Genomic DNA, 24,549 nt, shown 5'->3' on the forward strand with positions numbered 1-24,549 from the left:
GGGAGCCGTGCCCAGTCCAGAGTTGGTTTAGGACCTGGGAACCGTCGAGATGCAGGCTTGTTCCCACCTTTCCTCGCTCAGGTATCTGGACTGAGCTCAGCCCTGGTGAGAAGACCCCGCTCCACCTGGGGGAGGAGATTACGCTCGGGCTCACCACGCTTCTACCCCGGGCCGAAAATTGCACAGTCCTGCTTGATGGCGTCTCACAGCTGTACTAACACGAAGGCCACTTAAAAATAATAACCGCGTGAGTTCCCCTGGCGTCACCTACACATGCATTATTTCCTCTTGATGCTATTTTTCCTGGCTTCAAGCGTTTATCTCTCCAAGACCCATCCTAATATCAAAACACTGAAATGTCTTCACTTGAGACTTAGTTTCCGATCCCTTCGGAAAATTCCATGAGTGGGTCTGTTTTGGTCTATTTGCTGCAAGAAGAGAAGTTACTAGGGAAGAGAGTTAAAGGGATTTAGTTATTTAGAAAAAGAGGCTTTACTGCTCAGGTAACGAATTCTAACTCAAGTGACAACCAGGAGTCTAGGATAAAGCCAGCTGTGATTCATTCATTCATGCATCTGGCCATTTTCAACAAGTGCTTATTATGTACCGGGTACCATAAACTCTTCCTTCTCCCACTGGGCAGCTAACCATATTGAAAATCGAACAGTCTAAGAGATGCATAGAATTATAGGAAGAGGAGACATTGGCAAGTGGATCATTTGCTCCAATTCTTTGATTTTCTTCTTTTTATTCTTCATAGTTTTATTTTCCACACTTAAAAATAAGAGCTACAGACAGGGGTCACACAATTTCCCCCCCCCCCAGAATTAAAATAGAACCTCATCAAATCCAGTAACTGGAAGAGCTTGTAAACGGCATCTTACCAAAGCTTTCCCAAGATGTGTAATTTTTTGTTTTTTTTTTGGTGTTTGTTTTGGGGGAGGGGGAGCTTTCAGTAGGAAACTTTGTTTTCATCTGACAACCCCAAGATAAAATTATCCTTATTAAGTTTCCAAAAGAGCACTGTCAGACCCTCTATTTTCCAGACCTCAGGACAATGAAATGGTCTATTTTTCTCTATTTGTTTTAGGTCCAATGGGAGATAGAATGGAGCCATCATTTTAATCATCTCAACACTTTTTAAAATCAATCTAAAGGAATTCAAAGAAAGGGATGGAGCCCATCCCCCCGCCCCAGCGCTGCCAACATGCTGGGCTCTAAGGAAGTCTGACTCAATGGTCCCACCTGCAGTTCTACTGCACACTCCCTTCCTCTGGTGCATCCTCTTGGAATGCCAACGGCGCACCTGGAGCACACACCTGTGGCGCCTGGCCTGCTCAGGGAGCTGGCGGGGCAGTGACCAGTCCTCTCAACACTTCAGCAAGGGGGAGGTTGAGCGTTCTCCCTTCTTCAGAGGTGAAAATGCCAGGTCACACACGACCTGGGAATCTGAGTTCTGCTGTTGGCAAGGAGCCCCAGCCCACAGACCTCTACCAAGCAAACGTCGGGGATCCATTTTGGAGGGGAAACCCAGACCCTCGTTTCTGAAAGGCCTTGGGAGCTCCTGGTCCACATGGCATGTGGTTTTCAGGGGAGACATCACTGTCCACACATGATACCCATCCTGAGATTTTATCCTAGATCCGGGGCCTGTTCGTACCCCTGGGAACAGCAGATAGGAGCCACCTAGGGTGAGGTATAAAGACCTCAGTCCAAAAGAGACTCAATGCCTGAAGAAGAAAGACAGTTTTCCAGAGAGTCCATTTAGACAAAGATTGAAACAAATAATAATAACTTATTGTGATTCAGAGGACATTTAGAAGAATCATTATGAATGCATTTCAGCTCTTTGCCCAGGTGTGATAAGGAAAGAGCCACAATACAGGAATCCTCCTCCTTCCTGCACACACCCCCCTTCATTGTGCATTTCCCCCTCCCCACCCCCCCCCAATCTCCACACTGCTCCTGCACAGACTGCGTGCATAATGGAGGCACAGGTGCTCCCTGCTCCAACACGATAAGGACAGGGGCGTCCTCTGCACGGCTCCTGAAAGGCACAGAGCAAAGAGCATCCTTCTGAACGGCACCTTCTCAGCACTCCCGTGCGTGTCTTGCGGTAGAAATGGCAAATTCTAAGGCTTGTTTACTATAAGCTTGCAAATTGGATGATCATGTGGTGAATATAAAATGTTTCTATCCTCTCATTTGGAGCATAGATTTCTTTATGGCCATCGAGCCTGGTACGGCGCTCCAAGACTCTTTTAAAGGAATACCAAAATTACTGTGCAAATCAAAATTGTAATGAGCTATCACTTCATCTCTGTCAGGATGGCTGCTATTTAAGAAGCGATAAGAAGCACTGACGAAGGTGTAGAGGAGCCAGAGCCCTTTGCACTGTTGGTGGGCTTGCAAAAAAAAAAAAAAAGGATTTAGCTGCCAGGGAAAACAGTTTGCAGGTTCTCTGTAAGCTAAAAAGAAAAGAGTCACACATGGATCTAGGAACCCCACAGGTGGGTATTGATGTAAAAGAACTGAAGTCAAGATCTGAAAGAGTTCTAAGGACAACACAATCTGCTCAATGGCCATGATGCAGAGATTCACAGGTGACCAATCTTGTTGATAGGGACATGGAAAGAAAGAGCAAATCAATTAGACCTTTGACTCAACCCAAGGTGAGAAGTCAGACATGGTCACACTGGAGTAGGTGCTCCTAGGGCTTTTTCCCAGCACTCTCACCCTCATGAACTTCTCTCCTTCTAGAACATTCTACAGGAATGTCCAGGTGTTTACATAACACCATCCATTTCCTAGGGAGAAGGTCACTTCCTATTCCTCAGCAAGTAGAGTTAGATTTGCATATCTATGTGGTGGCCTGGGATATGTTTTATCCCCCTGCCCGTGTCCCCAAACACTCACCTAGTTTGGGGAAAGGAAGGGGAGTTAAATGACACATATGGTATGGAACAATTCATTTTGGAATGGAAAGAAAAGCAGTTCCCCCAGAGCTAAGAGTAGCATCTGGGGTAAACCTAGAGATTTGCTATAGCTAGAACATCAATTTATCCCCGAGTCTCCCATTAGCCCAAGTAAAGAAGAGACGGTTAAAGCAGAAGTTGGGCATGACCAGAACGACCGGGGCACTGTACGGAAGCCACGCTGGCCCTGCACTGGGAGCGGACGAGAAGCTACTACTCTCCCGACCGCCCCGCAGAGAACTGGATTGTGGAGCAGCCAACATCCTTTCCCACACCCCTGAAGGGAGAGGGACAAAACAGGGGGCTCTAGGCTCAGCCACTTCAGCTTTGGAGGTGGAGAGACGGTGTGTTCTCAGCCGTCCTCACGCGTGCTGCTTTATGATACAGCGTTGGATGAGATTGACCAATCAGAGATGAGGAGAAAATATCACAAGTCAGGTCTAAAACCCTTAAAAGGTCTGAAAGTATTGGTTGTTTCCACAATTTGGCTGTTGTACTAAGTGCAGCAGTGAACAAGGGAGGGGGTGTGATAGGGATGGGGATTGGGGTCCTTGGGAGAGGGAGACGGGGACACGGTGATGGGGGTGGTGCTAGACTTATATCCACACACACAAAGCCATTAATAATTGTATTGTAAACCTCTCATCCCGATAAAAAATAATAATATATATAAGCTGTAACAACATGTTAGTAAACTCTTATATAAGGGCTTAATGGTTGCAGGGTGAGATAAGACAGCCTTCACACACTTTCCTCTAAGGAAACTTTTGGGGATCATTTTTAGCAGATTATTCGTAACTGGCCATACAAAATAAATTATTTAGGACCTGTTTGGGGGCAGGCATGGGTGGTGGTGGGAAAATTCAAAATAGTGGTGGTGGGAAGGTGTAATGGTGATGGGATGGGATTGGTGTTGGAATACTGAATGCAAGGATTTACCTTGAACAGCTTTAAAAAAGTAAAATAAAATTTAAATTAAAAAAAATAGTATTGGGGGCTGGAGCAATAGCACAGCGGGTAGGGTGTTTGCTTTGCATGCAACTAACCTGGGTTCGATTCTCAACATCCCATATGGTCCCCCAAGCACTGCCAGGAGTGATTCCTGAGTGTAGAGCCAGGAGTAACCCCCTGTGCATCACCGGGTGTGATTCAGAGAGCAAAAGATACATAAATAAATAAATAAATAGATAGATAGATAAATAAATAAAATAGTATTGTAAACCAAAATAAATTAATAAATTAAGTCTTTCAAATATATGGATTTCTACATGTTCCTCTCATTTCCATAATTCTCCTATACTCTCTCTCTTTCTGTCTCTCTCTCTCTGTCTTTCTTGCATCCTCATTTCTATATTTCACTTTGATATTTTTTCCAATTTGGTGTTGAGGTAGCATTCATACTCCTACTTCGTTCCCAGCATCTGAAGGGCAATCGTTCCCCCTCTGAGCACAGCCACTGCCTTGCAGACGTGCCCCTTTACGGTTTAGTTTACCTGGAGGGCCTCACCCAGTGGTGCGCAGGGCTTATTCCTGTCTGCTTTCTGGGATCAGTCCTGGTGGGCTTGGGGGACCCTACAGGGCGCTAGGAATGGAACTCAGCTGGACGGCTTTCAGGTCAGTGCCCTGCCAGGCGAGCAATGGGCCCAGGCCCTAGAGTTTATTTGCTCACTTCTTTAGACAGGACTGGGCGAGTTCCTTGGCCACAGAAAGGGCCCCACCCTCCTCAGAGACCCGTGCTGCGGTCTGCACACACACCAGGCACTCAGACAGCCGCTCACAGGGGGCCGAGTTAAACGGGCTATTGCTATGAAGCTGCCACCCGCACAGTAGCTGCCTGAGGGCAACCCCGGAGGCATCAGGGAGCAGGGGGGGGCAAGGGGGGGCAGGTGCCACTCAGGCCGGACAGCTGGAGACACAGGGCCAAGTCCCCGGTGACCCTTCGCTCCCGCCTGCTCAGCCCACAAGAAGGGCCTCTTGAAATCACACACCAGGATCCTAGTAAGGCTCGGTTCCACACAGTGGGCGATTTCAGAGCGAGGGCAGGGCCGTCCTGGGCAGCTGCCGGTGGGGGGTGGGGGGTGGGATTGGAGCAGGGGCACCCGAGTGCAGACAGAGATCGATTCCAGCTACTTTTCGGTGGTATCATTTATTTGGACGGACACTGATGCTTGAAGCATCCGGTTTCTTCGCAATAGTGGGTTGCTGAGGGGGCTGGAGTGATAGCACAGCGGGGAGGGCATTTGCCTTGCACGAGGCCAACCCGGGTTTGATTCCCAGCATCCCATAGGGTCCCCCAAGCACCGCCAGGAGTGATTGCTGAGTGCAGAGCCAGGAGTGACCCCTGTGCATTGCCAGGTGTGACCCAAAAAGCAAAAAAAAAAAAAAATAGTGGGTTGCTGAGATAGAGACAGACAGAGAGACAGAGAGAAACAGAGAGAGAGAGAGAGAGAGAGAGAGAGAGAGAGAGAGAAGTACCATAGAGGCAGGAGGAAGGGGCCAGGAGGGACACAGGGGACAGTGGCGGTGGGAAATGTACACTGGTGAAAGAATGGGTGTTGGAACATTATATGGCTGAAACCCAATCATGAACAACTTTATAATTGTATTTCACTGTGCTTCAAAAATTAAGAAAAAAAAATAGTGGGTTCCCCATCAGTTTGCAGCACTGACCTGTGTGCCCAGTATTGCTCACTGAGCCCGGGGGAGGAAGTTGGAGGGGCTGGGAGCATCCGAGAAGTCCCGTGTCAGGCAGGCAGAGAAGTGAGTCCAGCGCCCAGCAGCGCCCAAAGACAGAGGCCCCGGGGCAGGGCAGAGCTGGCTGCGGGATGTCACCTTCCAGGCTCCGTTAAGCACCCAGAGAACCTGGCTTCGAGCTGTTCCCGAGTATATCCCAAGGCATTTTTTTAAAAAATGCCAAGAAATGAAGAGGAAGAGGGGGCTGGAACGGTAGTACAGAGGGGAGGGTGTTGGCCTTGTATGCGGCAGACCTGGGTTCGATTCCCAGCACCCCATAGGGTCCCCGCCTCCCGGCCCCCGACCAAGCACTTCCTGGAGTAATTCCCCTGGGCATTACCAGCTGTGACCCCCCAAAGCCGAAAACAAGAATATATGAAAGGAAGAAATGAAGCGGAGGGCCTTGTCTGCCAAACAAAAGAAAGTGGGCATGTGTGTTGATTTTTCTGGGAGGAGCGGGCACCGTGGAGAGGGCTGCCCCCGGCCCCCGCCTGACCCGCTCGCAGCCCAGCTGAGCTGTCGCCTCCTCGGTGAATGGGCCTCATTGATCCCCAGAGGCACCGAGGGTGGCCCTGGGCGACAGCCCTGAGCTCACCCACATGAAACTGGTGATTCAGCCTGTCTCGGGAAGCCACAGAGAGGGTCCAAGGCGGGCCAGCGCGGGGCAGCCAGACGCCTCCCTCTGCTAGCAGGCCACGGCTGCTGGCACGGGTGGGGAAGATCCCCACCGGCAACACCAGGCCGCCTGCCACCACCCCGTGCCTGTTGCATTGGGAGCCATGTTCCAGGGGGAACCCTGGGTGTCTGTCCCTCTGCACCCCCCAAACCCAGCCCCTGGTCTCTGCGGCAGCCCAAGTCTTTCCCTGGCCAGAGCATCACTGGGTCGACCCAGCTGCCTCTGGCCTGTAGCACCCCTTTCCCAGCCTCCTCGACCCCCTGTCCTCGGGGGTCCCGTGTTGGTGCCTCTGTCAACTGCCTCACGGTGCCTGCAGAGAGGCAGACCCCCCGGTCCGACCCCGAGAGCCTGCGGTGTCTCTCCCAGCAGTTGGCACCTTCCCATCCACCCAAATGGTATTTGGGGGAAGGGGTCGCCAAAGTGCCCGGGAGACTCAGGACCTCACTCAGGCTGTGACTCTTGGTCAACCAACGTGGGGGGGGGGGGTGTCAGGATGAGGGGCTGCTCGGGCCTGGTTGGTGCCAGGGGCTCTGTAGACCAGCCTAGAATGTTCTGAGTGGAAGCAATGTGTAGGAGAGCCCAGGCACGCAGAGATGCTTGGGGCCTCTGGGGGCCAGGGATCAAGTCAGGGGGTCAGCTGCATGCCAAGCATGGGCCTCCACCTCTGTCCCCTAGTCCCCCCATAAGCGTTGAGCTTGGGGGGCTTCTGTTCTCATTCAGGGGGACTTTACAATGGAAAGGTGTGAGGGAGGAGGGGCGGGAGGAACCCCCAGGCTTGCTTGGTGCTTCCAAGAGTGGCAGCAGGCAGTGGCGGGGGGGGGGGCGGGGGCGGTGAGGCTGCCCTGGGCATCCACGCGGGGCCTGGACAGAAACACGCCCCTGCCCTGACGGCTTCTTCTGGGGACACCGCACAGCAACCCTGAGCAGGGCGCCCCCCCCCCCCCCGCGGAAACCCTCTGCGAGTTGCCACAAAGCAGATTCTTCGGACCCCAGACAAGGAGGGGATTATGCAGCGGGATCTGGGGGCGGGGGGAGTGTGTGGGTCCGTCTCGCTTCTGAACCGGGCAGTGGAAAAGCTGCTTCAGACCCCTGGCTGGAGCCAGGCACTGATTCACGCCCCGCATCAAACTGGAACTGTGGCTGTTTGTCTTCACGGCTGGCTGTTATTTCTACCCCCGCTCAATATGCCTCTCTTACACCTGGAATTTGGGGCTCCCCAGCCCTATCCCCTCTGCCACTCCCTCCTCCCCCCAAGCAGCTGAAGACAAAATTAATTAAACGTCCACCGCCGACCCGCCAACAGTCGGCTCTTTGTCCCGAGGGAGATTTCAAGGCCGGCCGAGAAAGTTTCCCTCCTGAAGTTTCTCTTCCCCGCTGGAAAGCGGCGTTGGCAAGACCACAGCAGCGTTCAAACTTGAAAGTGGGGGCGGTGGGCGGGGGGCGGGGGGTGGGTAACTGGCCCTCGGGGGAGACATCATTTGGAAATAAATGAGCCTATAAAACGAGCTTGCTTCAGTGGGGCTGGACTGGCGAGCTCCAAAGTGGCCTCGGAGCTAGCCGGTGAGTTCTCCTGGCCGTGGGGCACACTTTCCCTCCCCAGAGAGGAGAGAATGAAGCCCCCAGTCCCTCAGGAGGCTGCTGGGCTTGTTTCTTGGTCATTAAGCACTGTGACAAATTGACTTGAGTTTAAGTTAGAAAGTGCCAAAGAGAAACTGAACAGGAGTCAAGGCCCATGGCTGGGGACAGCCGACCCCGGTCGATGCCCGGCCCCACGTGGTCTCACCATCTCAGGCCACGGTCCTGGAGATGCCCTGAACATCACCGGACAGTGCTGACGCCCAGGCGCCGTACTGGGACCCGCCACCCTGCTTGTAGCTGCCGGAACGGGGCATCTGGGTCGCCCGAACATCACGCGGGAGACGCCCCCTCCCCAGCAGAAAGGAAAGGTCCGAGCAGCCCCCGTGTCCCACAGTCCAGGTCCTGGGGTCACCTACATCCTAATGCCGAGCCCAGCTCTGCTTGTGCCAAGTGGAGCTGGTCCACCCCACGCCCATGTGAATGCCCAGACACGGGCACGTGACCGCCAAGGCGGAGAATGTTCTAGACACGCAGGCAAGGGCATCCCGCTGTGTCCCTTCCTCCCTCTGCCCTGAACGCAGGTCTTGAGCAGAGTTTCCTGATATCTGGGAACCCCCCGGGTGCTTCTTAACTGGCCCCTCCTGCCCACCCCCCCCCCCCGTGGGGCCACCTACTGCTCAGAAGGGTCCCTAAGGACACCGGGAAGTGGCCCAGCTCCAACCGTGAGAGTCCCGGCCTGGCTGCCGGAACCTTCCTCTGCTCCGAGGATCCGCCCCGGCTGAGGCCACAGGGCAGGGAGGAGCATAATCGTGAGGCCGGGTGAAGGGCAGGGCGTGCCCGTGAGCCCCCAGAACCCCCCAGGGCCGCATGGGCAACGTGGGGGTCGGTCCCCACAGACCTCTGCTCTGCTCTGCAGACAGCGGGCATCCCGGGCCCCTTGCTCACACGGTGGCATGGAGGCCGCCTGCTCTGTCACCTCCTGAAACCGTGGGTTTGGTGGTGGCCGGTTTGGGAGTGTGGGGCGTGGGGCCACCTAGGGTGGTGCTCAGAGCTTACTCCGAACTCTGTGCTCAGGGATCACTCCTGACGGTGCTCAGGGGACCTTATATGGCATCAGGGATCAATCTGGGCCAGTGGCATGAAAGGCCAGCACCCTAACCCCGGTGCAAGCTGCTGGCCCCGAGATGGAGGGTTTTTATTATTTGTTTGTTTGTTTTTAATTGTAAGGAATCACCGTGAGACACAGTTACAGACTTACAAGGTTTTGTGATTACGTTTCAGTCATACAATAATCAAACACCCATCCCTCCACCAGTGCACACCACCAATGTCTCCAGTATACACCCCTTTCCTACCCTCCCCCTGCCTCCATGACAACATTCCCCATACTCTCTACTTTGGGGCATTATGGTTTGCAATACATATACTGAGAGGCCGTCATGTTTGGTCCTTTATCTACTCTCAGCACACATCTCCCATCCCGAGCGATCCCTCCAACCCTCACTGACTCAGTGACCCCTTCTCTAACCCAGCTGCCTTCTCCCCCAGAACATGTGGCAGGCTGCCAAGCACAGAGCAATCTTCCTGGCCCTTGTGTCCACTGTCCTTAGGTGTCCGTCTCATATTATGTTATTTTATACTCCACAAATGAGTGCAGTCCTTCTATGTCTGTCCCTCTCTTTCTGACTCATTCCACTGAGCACGATACTCTCCGTGTCCCTCCACGTAGAAGCGAATGTCATGACTATCTTCACATGGCTTATCTTCACAACTACAGTGACTTCAGCCTTAAACACCTCACAGCAAAGCATGACTCTCAGGGGGGCTCCCCAGAGGCCAGGCAGGGCTGAACCCCAGCCCTCCTCCCCCACCAACTGCACCTCACACCCAGCCTCCTGGGGGGGAGTACGGAGCGCAGGAGAACAGCTGGTTCAGGCTGACACTTCTCCATTGTGCAAACCCCTGGGCCATGCTTGCACTGGAGGCCTGAGTGAGGAAAGGGAGACTCCAGCCCTGTGTCTACACAGCCTGACCTGAGATTAACGTCTGAGAGAATTGCATCCCCAGATCCGGCCACAGCCTCACCAGACCCGCCCTGACTTCCGCTTGGCTCCAAAAGTGGTTCCTCTCTCTGAGACTCTCCTCTCCTCCTCCAGAACACTCCGGGTGCAGAGCACAGACGGGGCTCGCCCGCATCTGTCTTCCATTTCAGAAGCCTAGACTCAGGCACCCCAGGGCTGAGGGTCTTGTGGCTAGCACTCAGCTCCCGGTGCCCCTGTCCAGCAAGACCCACACTGCAGAGGGCGCTCTTCTCCCCGTAGGTGGCCGCAAGCAGCCACGGAGTGACACAGAGAAACCAACATAACTTGTTCGGCAAATTCCAGTGTCTGACTGGGACAAGTCCCCTTTGAACGTGACTTCAAGAGTAAAGCACTATAGCACTGTAGCACTGTAGCACTGTAGTCCTGTTGTTCATCAATTTGCTCGAGCGGGCACCAGTATAACGTCTCCATTGTGAGACTTGTTGTTACTGTTTTTGGCATATCAAATACGCCACAAGTAGCTTGCCAGGCTCTGCCGTGCGGGCGGGATACTCTCGGTAGCTTGCCAGGCTCTCCGAGAGGGATGAAGAATTGAACTTGGGTCGGCCACATGCAAGGCAAACGTCCTGCCCGCTGTACTATGGCTCCAGTCCAAGAGGGAAAGGGGAGTTAATTCAGGGGCTGGAGCGATAGTGCAGCGGGGAGGGCATTTCCTTTCATGCGACCGACCCAGGTTCAATCCCCAGCATCCCATATGGTCCCCTGAGAACTGCCAAGAGTAATTTCTGAGTGCAGAGCCAGGAGTCACCCCTGAGCATCTCTAGGTGTACCTCAAAAAGCAAAAATTTTTTAAGGAAAGAGCTAATTCGATCCCTGATATGCCATAGATTCACCTGGGCACCCCCAGAAATAATCCCTATGCACAAGGCAACAGTGAGTCCTAAGCACCCACAAAGGATAAGATTAAAGAGAGAGATAGACAGAGACAGAGAGAGGGAGAGAGAGAAAGTGTCTCTATAAAAAGTGGAATACTATGCAGCTATAAGGAAAAATGAGAGTGTGCAGTTTTCTGCTCTATGGATGGAAGTGGAAGACCCCAAATCATGCTGAGCTGAAAGCCAGAGAGAGAAGGATGGACACCAGGCGATCACACCTGTCTGTGGATTAAGGAGAAACACCCAAGGCAACGGACAGTACTGACCGATGGCAAACCCTTGGCCTTGAATACACACCTCAAACTACAGCAGCCGGGGCCGAGGGGGAGAAAGGGACGGCCTGGAGCGTGAGATAAACACAGTGACAGTGGGTCTTGGGCACTTGGGTGGTGTGAGGTGTCACAGCTTCTTGGTGCATACACCAAAACCGATAAATGTTAACCCTTTTGGGGGGTGGGGTGGGCACCCTCGGTGGTGCTCAGGGCTTACTCCTGTCCCTGCACTTGAGGATCATTCTAGGAGGTGCTCAGGGGACCCCATGGGGTGCCCCATCCCCTGTGCTATCACCCCGGCCCCCAGCCATAAACGTTAACACTTCTGTAACCATGTTACTTAAAACTTCAATTTCAAAAAATATTAATAAAATTAAGGGGCCGGAGTGATAGCACAGCGGGTAGGGCATTTGCCTTGCACGCGGCCAACCCGGGTTCAATCCCCAGCATCCCATATGGTCCCCCAAGCACTGCCAGGAGCAGTTCCTGAGTGCAAAGCCAGGAGTAACCCCTGAGCATGGCTGGGCGTGACCCCAAACAAACAAACAAACAAAAAGATTAATAAAATTAAAAGAGGATTGCTCAGTGTCACCACTATCTCCTTAGAAGGCTCTTGGTGGGACGGGGAGGGGGTGAAATTTTCCACCTGGTGACCAGGTGACATCCAGTCTCCAGAGCAGGAAGGCCCCTGAAACTCAGTCCCTTCCTCACCCCTTCTCTGCTCCCCAAGGAACCACAGGATCTCTCGGTCTCAGGATCTTGGGATCTCAGGATCTGGGACCTGGGATCTTGACCTGGACGGAAGAGGTCTCCTCCCTGCCAGCTACCAAAGACCGGCCTAGAATCCTCTCGTTCCATCTCTATCACCAAGATTTACTTTAAGGGGGAACTGCCTCGGAGAGGGCTTTGGTGGGAGATCGAGGGAGGCCTCTGGGTAGGGCCTCAGCCGTGTAGGCGTGAGGCCAAGAGTTCGACCCCCAGCACCACCCCATATGCTGCTGTGGTCCCTGAGCCCCGCAAATAGCATCACATCGCAACCTCATGTGTGTGAGCAGGGCGCCCCTTGTGTGTCCCCGACCTGTTACAACCACAACAGAGACCACGAAGGGAAGGGAAGAGCAATTTTTAAAAAGAATACACATGAAATGGGGAGGGTGTGGTTTCTGAAAACATTAAAATTCTGATGGAACATTCTGTACAGTCTCAGCATTCTGGGAGGGCTGCGGGAGGAAGATATTCGAATTTCCATTGTTCCCTTGCCAAGAAATCAAAATCATTGCCTCATTCCGCCTGAGAAAACCAACGGCATTGATGCCGCTTCCCGGGGAGACCCCCCTGGACCCCTTCTGGACTGAGGAGGTGAGGCAGGTTTCCTGGCGCCCGGAGTGTTCTTGGAGACCCTGGGCTGGTCCCCAGGGGTGAGGGGAAGGCTGCCCCTGCCACGGCCCTACAGGAACTAGGAGGTGGGCTCAGGGTACAGGCGCGCCCAGCTCAGAGCTGGCCTGGAGTGGGCTCAAAGGCTGGCGCACGTGCCCGCCATGCTGTCCCTGGCACCACATGGGCAACCAAAGCACTGCCAGGGGCAGCCCTGGTGGCCCCCTGCCCTCGTGTGTCTGGGCATTGAACCATCCAGTCAGAACTAGGCTGGGTGTCACCACAAGTGGCCGTGGAGCACCGGAGCATTGCTCAGGAGTCCCCGAAAAGAAAAGAAATCAAATCTAATTTAATGAATCAAATAGATAGGAGTTCTTTCCACTCCAGAAGATCCTGCGGTCTCTCCTGAACACATCTCTCTCCCCCCCCACCCCCTTACACTTACCTAAACTTCCTTCAATAAAGCCTATTCTGTTCTCCCTAAAATAAAGTCATTGAGACCTTGCAGGACGAGCACAGTCCTCCTCCTCCTCCTCCTCCTCCTCCTCCTCCTCCTCCTCCTCCTCCTCCTCCTCCTCCTCCTCCTCCTTCTCCTCCTCCTCCTCCTCCTCCTCCTCCTCCTCCTCCTCCCCCTCCTCCTTCTCCTCCTCACTCAGTCTCACCCTCAGAGGCTCCTCCCAAGCTGCTCCTGGGCAGGGCAGGGCAGGGTGCAGGCGCCTTCTGGCCTGGCAGCGAGGGGAGGCGGCCGAGCAGCCCCAGAGCCGCCAAGGCAGCCCTCCTCCCTCCTCGCCTTCTCCAGAGGGCTCTGTCTCCCGCCCCACCGCCCCCTCCCCTCTCCTCTCCCGCTTCTCTCTCCCTTCGCTTCTCCTCCTTCCTCTCTCTTCTCCTCTCTTCCTTCTCTCTCATTTCTCTCTCTCCCCTCTCCCTCCTCTCTCGCTCTCATTTCTCTATCGCTCATTTCCTCTCCTCCTGCCTCGCTCCATCCCTGTCTTCTCCCCTGCATTTGTCTGTCTGTCTGTCTGTCTCTGTCTGTCTGTCTCTGTCTCTCTCTGTCTCTGTCTCTGTCTCTCTCTGTCTCTCTCTGTCTCTCTCTCTCTCTCTCACACACACACACACACACACACACACACACACTGAAACGTCACCTGCAGGTGTAATCTGGCCACGGATAAAGAAAGCTTTAAGGAATATCTTGACCTAGGTAGCCCCAGAGACCCCTGGTGTGGCCGGCGCCCCCTCAGGCCAAGGTGGTGGGGTCCCAGCACGGGGAGGGAGGGCATGAAGGTGTAGGTCCACGTGCCAAGTCTCTGCCCTGCACCTGCCAGCTCGCCGCCAGGTCTGGGCTGGAACCGCAGCTGCCCTGGAGCTGTCCCCACACCAGAGCTGGTCTCCCCTCGCTCAGGAAGGGAGAGGAAGTGAGGGATGTTCCGGACCCTCCCATCACTGCATTCGGCACGGCCAGTCCCGGGAAGGACAACTCCGCTCAGGTGCTGGGACCCAACACCGTGCTAGAAAGTCAAGACAACGGTTCAGGGACTCAGGAACCAGGATGGTGACGCAGAGCAGGTTCAGCCCCAGGCAGACTGGGAGCCAGAGGCCCGAGACGGACGGGCACAGTGAACGCCCATCCGGGGTCCCCTGTAACGTGCACCTGGGTGGGCCTGAGAGAGCAGCAGCCCCCATGCTGGGGCGTGGCAGGAGGGCTGCTCCCAGACTCTGTCAGGTGATGTGAACTCTTATTTGTTTATATTCTTTATTCAATCACAAGGAGATGGTTACAAAGTGGTTCATGATTGGGTTCAGTCACGCAATGGTCCAGCACCCGTCCCTCCACCAGTGCACATTCCCCACCACCAATGTCCCCAGCTTCCGTTCCCCCTCGACTCCCTGCCCCCAGCCAGCCTCAATGGCAGGTGCTTTTCTTCTTCTTCTCTCTCTCCTCCCTCTCTCTTTCTCTCTCTCCTTCCCTCTCTCTCCCTCCCTCTCTTTCACTCTCCTTCCTTCCCTCCCTCCCTCTTTCTCTCCCTCTCTCTTTCTCTCTCCCTCCATCTCTCTCCCTCCCTCCCTCCATCTCTCTCCCTCCCTCCTTCTCTTTCTCTCTCCCTCTCTCCCTCCCTCCCCCTCTCTTTTTCTCTCTCTCCTTCCCTCTCTCTTTCTCTCTCTCTTTCCTTCTATCTCCCTCCCTCCCTCTCCCTCTCTCTCTCCCTCCCTCCCTTCCTCTCTCTCTCTCTCTGATGATATGACCACTAGAGGGAATTCTCCTTCTTGGCTCCTGAGCTTTTGAGTTTCTCCTGCCTCCCCATGGGGTGCTCGAGTATCACTGAATCAACTTGACCCTTCCCGACAACATCCCAAGAGGCCTTTGGAGCCGGCCAGTGGGGTGGGAGGGTGCATGTTCCTGCTGACACATCCTGGGTGACAGACAACCCCCAGAACCCAGGATGCCAGTCATTCCCCGGGCACAGCCGTGCTCACTAGATTCAGGGGGCAAGAAGGAGAAGCTGAGTACTTTGGGGCAGAGAGGGAGCTGGACTGACCCAGGAGCCATCAGCAGCCCCTGGACATCAGCTCCCCTCCCAGACACTAGCTGAAGCTCTCCCGAAAAACCTAAGTCAGGGGGATTTTCCTGGTAATGACCCCCCTGCCCCCCATGGCACGGACTTGGCCATCTGTGGGCTCCTCCTCCCCTAGGGTTGGCCCCTGGGTAACGGAATCAGACACTGCCTTCAGTGAGAGCTCTCGGGGCCACCGGCTTGGGCTTTTACACCCTCCACCCCCCATAACACAGGGTGGGCAGGGGAGGACAGTGTCCCTGGCCCCAGAACACTCTCCCCTGTTGGCCCCTTTGCACCCCCCAGGTTCATGTCCCCTTGTGGCTTCTCTGGGGGGCAGAATCTCAGAGGGAGGGGGGCGAGGGCCGGCCGCATCCTTACCTGGAGCCGTTCACCTGGTTGGGGTTGCATTCCATCTTGATGGTGACCCTGGCGGGCGCTTGGGACAGCCAGTCCTGCTGCGGCACCCGGGGGCTCATCTTGGACGTCTGGCCATAGTCTCCAGAGGAGGAGGCGGTCATGTCGGCCTTGGGCAGGTGCGGGGTCCCGTAGGCGCACTCGAACAGGGACTGGTCCTCGCTCACCACCGATAGAGCTTCCTGCACACGCAGACACACGCACGGTCAAGACGGGCGGCCAGGGGTGCTCTGCCCCTTTCGCAGACCCGCAGGACGGTCACTTCCCACCGTGACCCCCCTGGAGAGCACAGGCGCAGCCTCCAGCCCACCACTCAGGAGAGAAACAGCAAAAGTTCTCTGCTTCTCTCTCCTCGAACCCCCCACCCCGCTCCGCCAGGACCACAACCGTTAGACCCGGCGGCCCCCGAAAACTTCTCTGCTTAACTGAGCCTCCCCGGCCTTGCCTGCAGGCCGGCGGCACGGGTCCCCCCACTTTAATCTCAACTCAAGGAAGTTGAATTTCAAAGGTCTCCGAAGACATCCAATTACATATGTCATTACGTGACAAATGCAATCTCTAATTCGGGCAGACAGCGTACAGGACGGCCGTGAGGATTTCAAACCAGAACGCCAACGCGCACACCTCAGCATCTGGCCAAAGAGGCCATGCTCGCTCCCAGGAGAGGCTGGGAGAGGCGGAGAGGCCGGGCCGGGAAGGGGAAGTGGAGAGCCAGCAGAATCTGGACACCCAGGAGAAGTCTAGATGTTTCCTCTTGGGTGCGAGGTCAGTTCAAGAGGGGGCTTCTACGCCGGTGATAACGGATCCCCTCACCCAAGCCCTATTCCTGAAAGTCTTTCTCAGATGCCCCCACAGACCAGCTTGCTTGTGATTTCCACATCACTCTAGATTTCCCCCTTCCTTGCTTATGCTAGGAGTTTCTTGACTCTTTGGCCCCATTTGCTAAGATTTTATTAAAAAAAAAAAATAGGGATGTCTCGTCGCTAGTCTCTCTGGCTTTGAACTCAAGCAAGTGGCCGGCCGCTGTTGAGGCTTCGATTTCACAGACTACTCAACAAAGTTCTCCTGGAATTTTTTGTTTGTTTGTTTGTTTGTTTGTTCGTTTGTTTGTTTGTTTGGAGCAGGCACACCTGGCAGTGCTCAGGGCTTTTACTCCTGGCTCTGTGCTCACTGGGATCTGGGATCACTCCTGGTGGGTGTGGGAGACCATATGAGGCATGTGGATCGAACCCAGGCTGGCTGCATGCCAAGTCAAGTGCCCTCCCCACTAAACTAATCACTCCAGGCCTGGGTGCGGAATTATAACTGCCCTGGTGAGAAACCAGCCACTGGCCAGAGAAACCACACTCCCCTGTGGCTTCAGGGATGGGGAAACAGCACCCCTGAGCTCCCCTCAGGCTCAGTCATTTCCACCTCAATGCTGGGGGCCCCAGGACTGTTACTCAGAGCAGAGGAACAGGCTGACTGGGTCACCGCCTTCTTTTAAAGGAAAAATTGGAGCTGGGGGGCTGGAGCAATAGCACAGTGGGTAGGGCATTTGCCTTGCACATGGCCGACCTGGGTTCAATTCCCAGTATCCCATATGGTCCCCTGAGCACCGCCAGGAGTAATTCCTGAGTGCAGAGCCAGGAGTAACCCCTGAGCATCACGGGTGTGACCCAAAAAGCATCTCCAGGGTGGAAGTCTGAGCCCTGGACAGTCAGTCCCCGCCCTGAGCTGGGTCAGGTGTAGAGAGACAGAAGGACAGGACAGGGGTGTGTCTTAGCTTCCGCCCTCTCTGCCTCTGCCTCCGACAGTCCTGCTGCTCCTCGTCACGGAAGATCGTGAGCACAGGATTGCTCCTTTTCATTCTCGAGCTGCTCTTTGCATCAGTCCTAGTGGAGGCCCCCTCCTGCCCAGGAGTTTCAGAATCTTTAGGGGACACACACCATTTCACAAAGCACCTCCCAACCCAGCGGGGTCTCTGCCACTCCTTCCTTCCACCATCCCAACCCCTACACCAGCTGTTTTCACCCTATGCCCAGGATGGGGGGTTGCTGGCCTGACCCAGCTAGAAACAAGGGGACAAGGTTTCCTTCTTAAGGGTTCTACACTCAGAGCAGTGGACGGCATTTGAACGAAAGAACTGCCTCCAGCACATAGCTTCAATGATAATACTTGATACACAGAAATTGGCATATAACGCCCATTTCTCTTTTTTATCGAATCATCATGTGGAAAGTTACAATACTTTCAGGCGTAAGTCTCAGTTATACAATGCTGAAACAACCATCCCTTCACCAGTGCACATATTCCACCACCCAAAAAAACCCCAGTAAACCTCCCATCCCCCCACCCACCTACCCCCGCCTGTATAACTGATAAATTTCACTTTACTTTCTCTTTACTTTGGTTACATTCAATATTTCAACAAAAAACTCACTATTATTGTTAAGAGTTCCCCACTAGAGTCAGACCTGCTATGAAGAGATATGAGGTCATGCAGCCGTGATCGCGGCCGCAAGGTTTTGGATTTCTGTATTTTAGCAACTAAGTCCAGGGAAATTTCTTCCAGAAATTTATCATTGCAAGGTTGTATCTCTCATTAGTGGTCCTCATAATATGGCGGTCGCCACGCCCTCCCCCCCACTCCCCCCTGCCCCCGGCAAGGAAAAGGTGAGAGAGAAAAACCTTTCCCCTCCTAGGCAGGCATGGGGCCGCGACTTATTTCACAGTCTGGAGACATTTCTGCAAGGAGCTGCCGGTACCAAAAGTAGTTTAACTGGCCTCTGGAGTCATGCTCGTGCAGCTGCGGTGAGGCCGCACACGTGCAGCCGCCATAATCCCCATTTCATGGGCACAGCACGGTCCTCTGTACTTCACGGGGGCAGGGATCACAATCAGTCAAGCTGTGTATGGCTCACCACCCTGGGATGTCACGGGAGTGTGTGTGTGTGTGTGTGTGTGTGTGTGTGTACTCTGCACTCGATATGCGTGTCTGTGGTGTGCAACATGGCTCCAGAACCCACACAAGCTGGTGCATTCTACTGCCAAGCCACATCCCTGGCACATATGGATATTTTGCAATGAGCACTATCATTAAGATTGATTCTTGTGGCTACTCTCAAATATGCAGGCAATTGTATTGATGAGAGCTGCCAGATTGTAAAACGCCTTCTTTGAAGTCTCTAGAAACACTCAAGGTACGTCTTGGGGGGGGGGGGGCGGGGAGCAGGAAGAAGCCAGCAGCTTAAACATCAGCACCTACAAAAGAATGGACCGTGCCGGCCAAGACGCCAGGCGGGCAGAAGAAGAGAGACAGAAAGGGCCAGAGAGACGTCAAGCGGCCAAAACACTTGTCTCGCTCCCGCCCCAACTCGATCCCCACTACCCTAGAGGGTGTCCCCTGAGCCCCACCAGGAGTGAAAGTCAGGAGTAAGCCCTGGTCACTGCCAGTGAGTCTCCAAAAGCAAGTATAAAGAAGGAAGGGAGACAAGAAAACAACCGCCTCGTCAATCATTTCGCAAGGCCAGCAGTTGCTCCCAGCGCAGGCTGCAGTAGTGGGGGTTGTCCAGAGCGGGAAACAGCACACCCGGTGCCCCCGTCCCGCTAGCTGAATCCACCAGGCTGGGTGGGGAATGACACCGTAGGTAACGGTGGCTTTGGCTGAAAGAGAAACACGCATCCAGGTTCCACGGAGGGGACAGGCCATATTCTACATTAGACACAAAACAGACCGTAGCTTTTGCGACAAAAGGAGGAGCAAATGCTTATCGGCGTCTCCCCCCGACAAAGTTGGATGTTCTTGCAAGCGCATCTAAGGATCCCATGAAAATAGCAAAGCATTTATTTTTTTAAGCTGGGCTGAAATATTAGAAGGAAAACAGGCTTCCGTGTGTGTTGGGAAGAGGATAGGAATCCAGCCCACATCTGGCAAAGCATTATTCAGCACATGGTTTTCTAAAGAAAGATATCAAAGTTAATTGAGATTGATTTAGGGAAGGGAAAAAAAAGAAGGAAACTTCCAAAAGTGAGAGATAAGGGAGGCGAAAGTGGGGGCAGGGGGGCCTTGTCTTTTATTCCCCTCGTAAAATTGTCCTCAAAGCTAATCTGGTCTAACGTGGGGAGAGGCTCTCTGATTTAGAACTTCCAGAGGGGCCACTAATTCACTGGGGGAGAAACTGTCTCTGGAAAGTGAGGAAGGGCAGAACAAAGTGTGCAGCTGTGAGAGAGACACTTTGCCAAGAGACTGAGATATATGTATATATATAATATATATACATTTTTATAATATATCACTGTATCACTGTCACCCCATTGTTCATCGATTTGCTCGAGCCAGCGCCAGTAACGTCTCCATTCGTCCTAGCCCTGAGATTTTAGCAGCCTCTCTTTACTCGTCCTTCCCAACGGTACCGCATTGGAGGCTCTTTCCGGGTCAGGGGAATGAGACCCATCATTGTCACTGTTTTTGGCATATCAAATATGTCATGGGGAGCTTGCCAGGCTCTTCTGTGTGGGCAGGATACTCTCTGTAGCTTGCCGGGTTCTCCAAGAGGGAGAACTAGATAATAAGTGTGAATAATATATATTTTATTATTATATTATATATTATAATATATACAATAAAACACACATTTTATTGAAATGTGTATAAAATATATATTTTGCAATACATACAATAAAATACATATTTTATTGAATCATCATGAGGTACAGTTACAAAACTTTCATGTTTGAGTTTCAGTCATACAATGATCAAACACCCATCCCTCCACCAGTGCACATTCTCCACCACCATGTCCCCAGTATACCCCCCCTATCCAACCCTTCCCCTGCCTCTTTGGCAGAGAATTTCTCCCATACCCTTTCTCTACTTTGGGGCATTATGGTTTATAATATAAATTCTGAGAGGCCATCACGTTTGGTCCTTTATCTACTTTCAGCACGCATCTCCCATCCCGAGCGATCCCTCCAACCATCATGGACTTAGTGATCCCTTCTCTGTCCCAGCTGCCTTCTCCCCCAGCTCATGAGACAGGCTGCCAACTATGGAGCTATCTTCCTGGCCCTTGTGTCTACTTTCCTTGGGTGTCAGTCTCATATTATGTTATTTTATATTCCACAAATGAGTGCAGTCCTTCTATGTCTGTCCAGATTGATATTTTTGTCAAAGCAGGACCTCCAAAGAGTAGCTTCAAGGAAACCCAAACTACAGATCACCCACAGTGAGACACAGAGAGCAAAAGGCAATCAACAAAGGGAGTAAGTGGTAGGTGCAGCAAGTTGAGGGCGATGGAGGGACCACACAGACCCCAGCTCACTTGGCTCATTGCTCAGCAGCGTCACCATCCCCATGGTGACAAAGAGTGACCAAGCTCTGCCTGGGCATGGGTGCCCCCAGGGCCTCAGCCCTGAGACCTCAAAGAGCAAGAGCACTGGGAGCAGCAGGATGAAATCCAGGAGCCTGGGGATAGGTGAGGAGCCCGAAACAGGAATTCCTCCACTCCCCATCCCCAGGGACTTTGCCTGGCCTCTGGGCGGAGTCCGTCCTGTGTCCCTGGTCAGCTTTATTTCTAGCTGGGGGATCTCCCCTAGCTGCCTTCCTCTAGGCAGGAGGGTCTCTGTAGCTGCCAGAGTTAATATGTATTGGATGACTGGACTCATTTGTGGGATATTAGAACACACACACACACACACACACACAATATGAGACCAATACCCAAGGACAGTAAAAACAAGGAACAAGGGCCAGGAAGACTGGTGCATGGTGGGAAGCCTACTCAAATACTGGGGGAGAAGGCAGTTGGCAGAGAACAGGGAACACCGTGACAGAGAGAGTTGGAAATATCACTCTGGACAAGAACTGCGTGCTGAGAGGAGGTAAAGGAACAAACAGGGTAATTTCTCAGTGTTTGTATGCAAACCGTAATGCACCAAAGTATGTGTGTGTGTGTGTGTGTGTGTGTGTGTGTGAGAGAGAGAGAGAGAGAGAGAGAGAGAGAGAGAGAGAGAGAGAGAGAGAGAGTCTGCCATAGGTATAGGCTTGGGGAAAGATGGCACAAGGGAAACTGGTGCTGGGACATGTACTTTGCTGGAGGAATGGGTGTTAGAATGTTGTATGACTGAGGCCTGACCACGATCAGCCTTGTAACTCTGTATCTCATGACTCAAAAAATAAATAAAATTTTTAAAAAATATTTATGTATGGGGGTAGTGGTTGTCCTTATTCAGTGTCCCTGACCTGCTGGGAAAGGCTGGGGTGACTTTATAACTGAGATGTTAGAAAAAGGCAAACACTGGCAGAAATATAGCACAGTAATTTAATATGCCTGCCTCTATGTTTCTATAAAAAGATCTGAACTTTAGACTGGTGTGTGCGAGAGGGTGTTTTTAGTTTGATGTTTTTCTTTCTGTAGCTGAAGAAAAGTTGGGATATTCGATGTGGCAAATGGCATAATACCAATGCCATTTTATGAACTGAGCAAAAACACATAAATTCTAATCAAAGTTACCCCCCCAAAAAATGCATCGCTGTTTAACCCCCAGTATTTATGAATTCCCTTGAGTGCTGCAATCACCTATAACATGGGAGGACTATCCCAGTGGATCCACATGATGGGTAACGGCTAATCCACACTTCTGATCATGAGACTAAAGCAGACTTCTAGCCACAAGTAACTAGACTTGGTACAGCAATGTATCCAATAGGATTGCCTTTAAAACTAACATGAGGGCCGGAGTGATGGTACAGTCACTGGTAGGGCATTTGCCTTGCATGCTGCCAACCTGGGTTTGATCTCCAGCATTCCATATGCTCCCTTGAGTAATGCCAGGAGTAATTTCTGAGTGCAGAACCAGGAGTAAGCATCAATGGGTGTGACCCAACAGCCAAAAAACAAACAAACAAACAAAAGCCTAACATGAAATTTGAAAAATGATGAATGTCCTTTGTGTCGATATCAGTATGATATTATTTCCAGCAAACATTCCAGGGAGCTTTGGGTTCCCCTTCCACACAGATGAATACTTTGAGAGGTTCCCATAGTTCAAGGAAAAGAGTTAGAATAGAAAAGTCCGACACAGATTTCTCCTGGCCTGTGATCCCTGTGGTTCATCCAAATATTGCATGATTAATAAAGAGAACTGCCCCGAACTTAAATTCCTGCAGAGCCTGGGCCTGCTGGGGGATTGCCACGGAGTCTTGGAATGACGAGCGTCCCTCAGCTGCATCCATGGGGGACTGGTGTGATGTTGGTGTAAGTTTTCACAGTTTAGAGACACTTCAGGACCTTAGAGGACTCTGGCTTGAGTATTTCTTGACGGAACTGGGGCAAAGAGTGCAGAGAGTTGATCCTGAAGCCAGACGGTGATGTCTGCAGAACGAGAGTCCCAACCCAACTGCAGTGCCTCCAGTAAGAGCAAACCCAGTGAGAAAAACGGGAGGAAGTATGAGGAGGTCTGGATCATAGATTCACAGCATAGGACCCACACTCAAAACACTCGTCCAGCAGGAACCCAGTGGGGTCTTGGGCCACTCACCCACCTCTCTGTTCTCAACCCTGTACAGGCCACAGCAAAACCGTTTCTTCCCTCTCCCTCACCTAGAACCAAGCAAAACTGGCTGCACCCCATAACGCCTGGCACTCCGATGGGTTGGGTTGCCCTTGCCCCACATTCTCATGCCTCACAGACAGCTGACCCATCAGGAAATCAACAGGTCCCTGAAAGGACTGGCTGCAATGTGTGGATTCCAGGCTACACCTCCCTGCCCGCCACCCCCCACCCCCCTCCCCAGCTTTGAAGCCTGGACACATCGCACAAGCAATCACAGCACCGTGATTCTGCGGACGGGGCCAAAGAAGGGTCTGTGTCTTGCTATGACCCTCTCCCCCCACCCAGGAAGCCTTCAAACAGCTTGTTGACACCGTGATATGGAAAGAGCAGAACACATCAGCCAGGGGGTGGGGGGTGGGGGAGGAGAGACAGAGGCAGCGACAGAGACTGGAAGAGGAAAGAAGTGGACAGAGATTCAGGGCATCAGTGCTCAGAATCCCAACATTTAGGATGGAATAAAATGATCAAGAGGAAAGGTGGAAAACCTTTTGGAAGTGCCCTCACTGGATGGAACTCAGTGAGGACGCTTCCAAATCCAGCACGGTCCTCTAGGAGCTGAAGACCAGATGCTTTCAATTCTTTCTTACTAAGCAGTTCCAATCAGCAAACCTGGGTTTTTGGGTTTGTTTTTTTTTTTGCCTTGGTAAATCAGACTAGTCACAGGCCAGGATGTCCCTGTGTTGGGTGCATGAGTTTCATGTTGAGTGATGTCAAACCTCTGCTAAAGAATCTCACAGGGAAGAAGTAGGCAGTGGGGACTCCATCAAGAACTAATCAAGCCAGAGTCACTTGAGGTCCCAAGGTGTCTCCAGACTGTGAAAATGAATGAATTACAATAGAAATCGATTGTTTATAGCTTCTTCTGGTGGAGCACCAGAAGGAAATGGTTCTAGAAAGTCAACTCCAGGGAAGGGGGCCCAGGGAACCACCATTCGCCCAATATTACACCAATCTCGTGGTAGATGTATTCAACACATACATGACCACATTCAGACACGGTCACTACCTCAAGTGACAAGCAGCAAGAAGGCTAAGTTGACCTGACCAGCATGTCTTCATTAGAACATCCAGAAAGTCACATCCTAGGAGTTCAAGATGTCAGGCCACGCTGGCTCTGAATTACTGCTGCCCCTTCTTGAAATTCTTTTCTTTCCCTCTTAATTCTTCAGTAGAGGAAGCATTAAAATCATATATTAAACGCAGCATCTAGCTCCTCTGTGTTCATGTTGTTCTAATTTAACACATTGCTATTTTAGTTCTTCCAAAATTTTTTTTATTTCAAATCTTGGCTTGGCCTCAAAGGAAATGAGTGTAGGCAAATGAAGTCCATCTAAAGACAGTATTTATCCAATGTGGTGTCACTTCAAAATCAAACAAGTTTACAACAGTCAATACCAGC

General features: G+C 52.5%; 1 protein-coding gene across 2 annotated transcripts in view; it reads right to left on the reverse strand.

The window, feature by feature from the left end:
- The window catches only part of ERG (ETS transcription factor ERG), a 112,924-nt gene that overhangs the window by 47,802 nt on the left and 40,573 nt on the right, over window positions 1-24,549 (reverse strand). For both annotated transcript variants that reach the window (XM_055126910.1, XM_004615316.2), the window contains exon 2: window positions 15,519-15,736. In XM_055126910.1, the coding sequence (XP_054982885.1) occupies window positions 15,519-15,736 (218 nt within the window). The remainder of the gene's footprint in view (window positions 1-15,518; window positions 15,737-24,549) is intronic.

Source organism: Sorex araneus, chromosome 2 (genome assembly GCF_027595985.1).
Source record: "Sorex araneus isolate mSorAra2 chromosome 2, mSorAra2.pri, whole genome shotgun sequence".
NCBI classification, from domain to species: domain Eukaryota; kingdom Metazoa; phylum Chordata; class Mammalia; order Eulipotyphla; family Soricidae; genus Sorex; species Sorex araneus.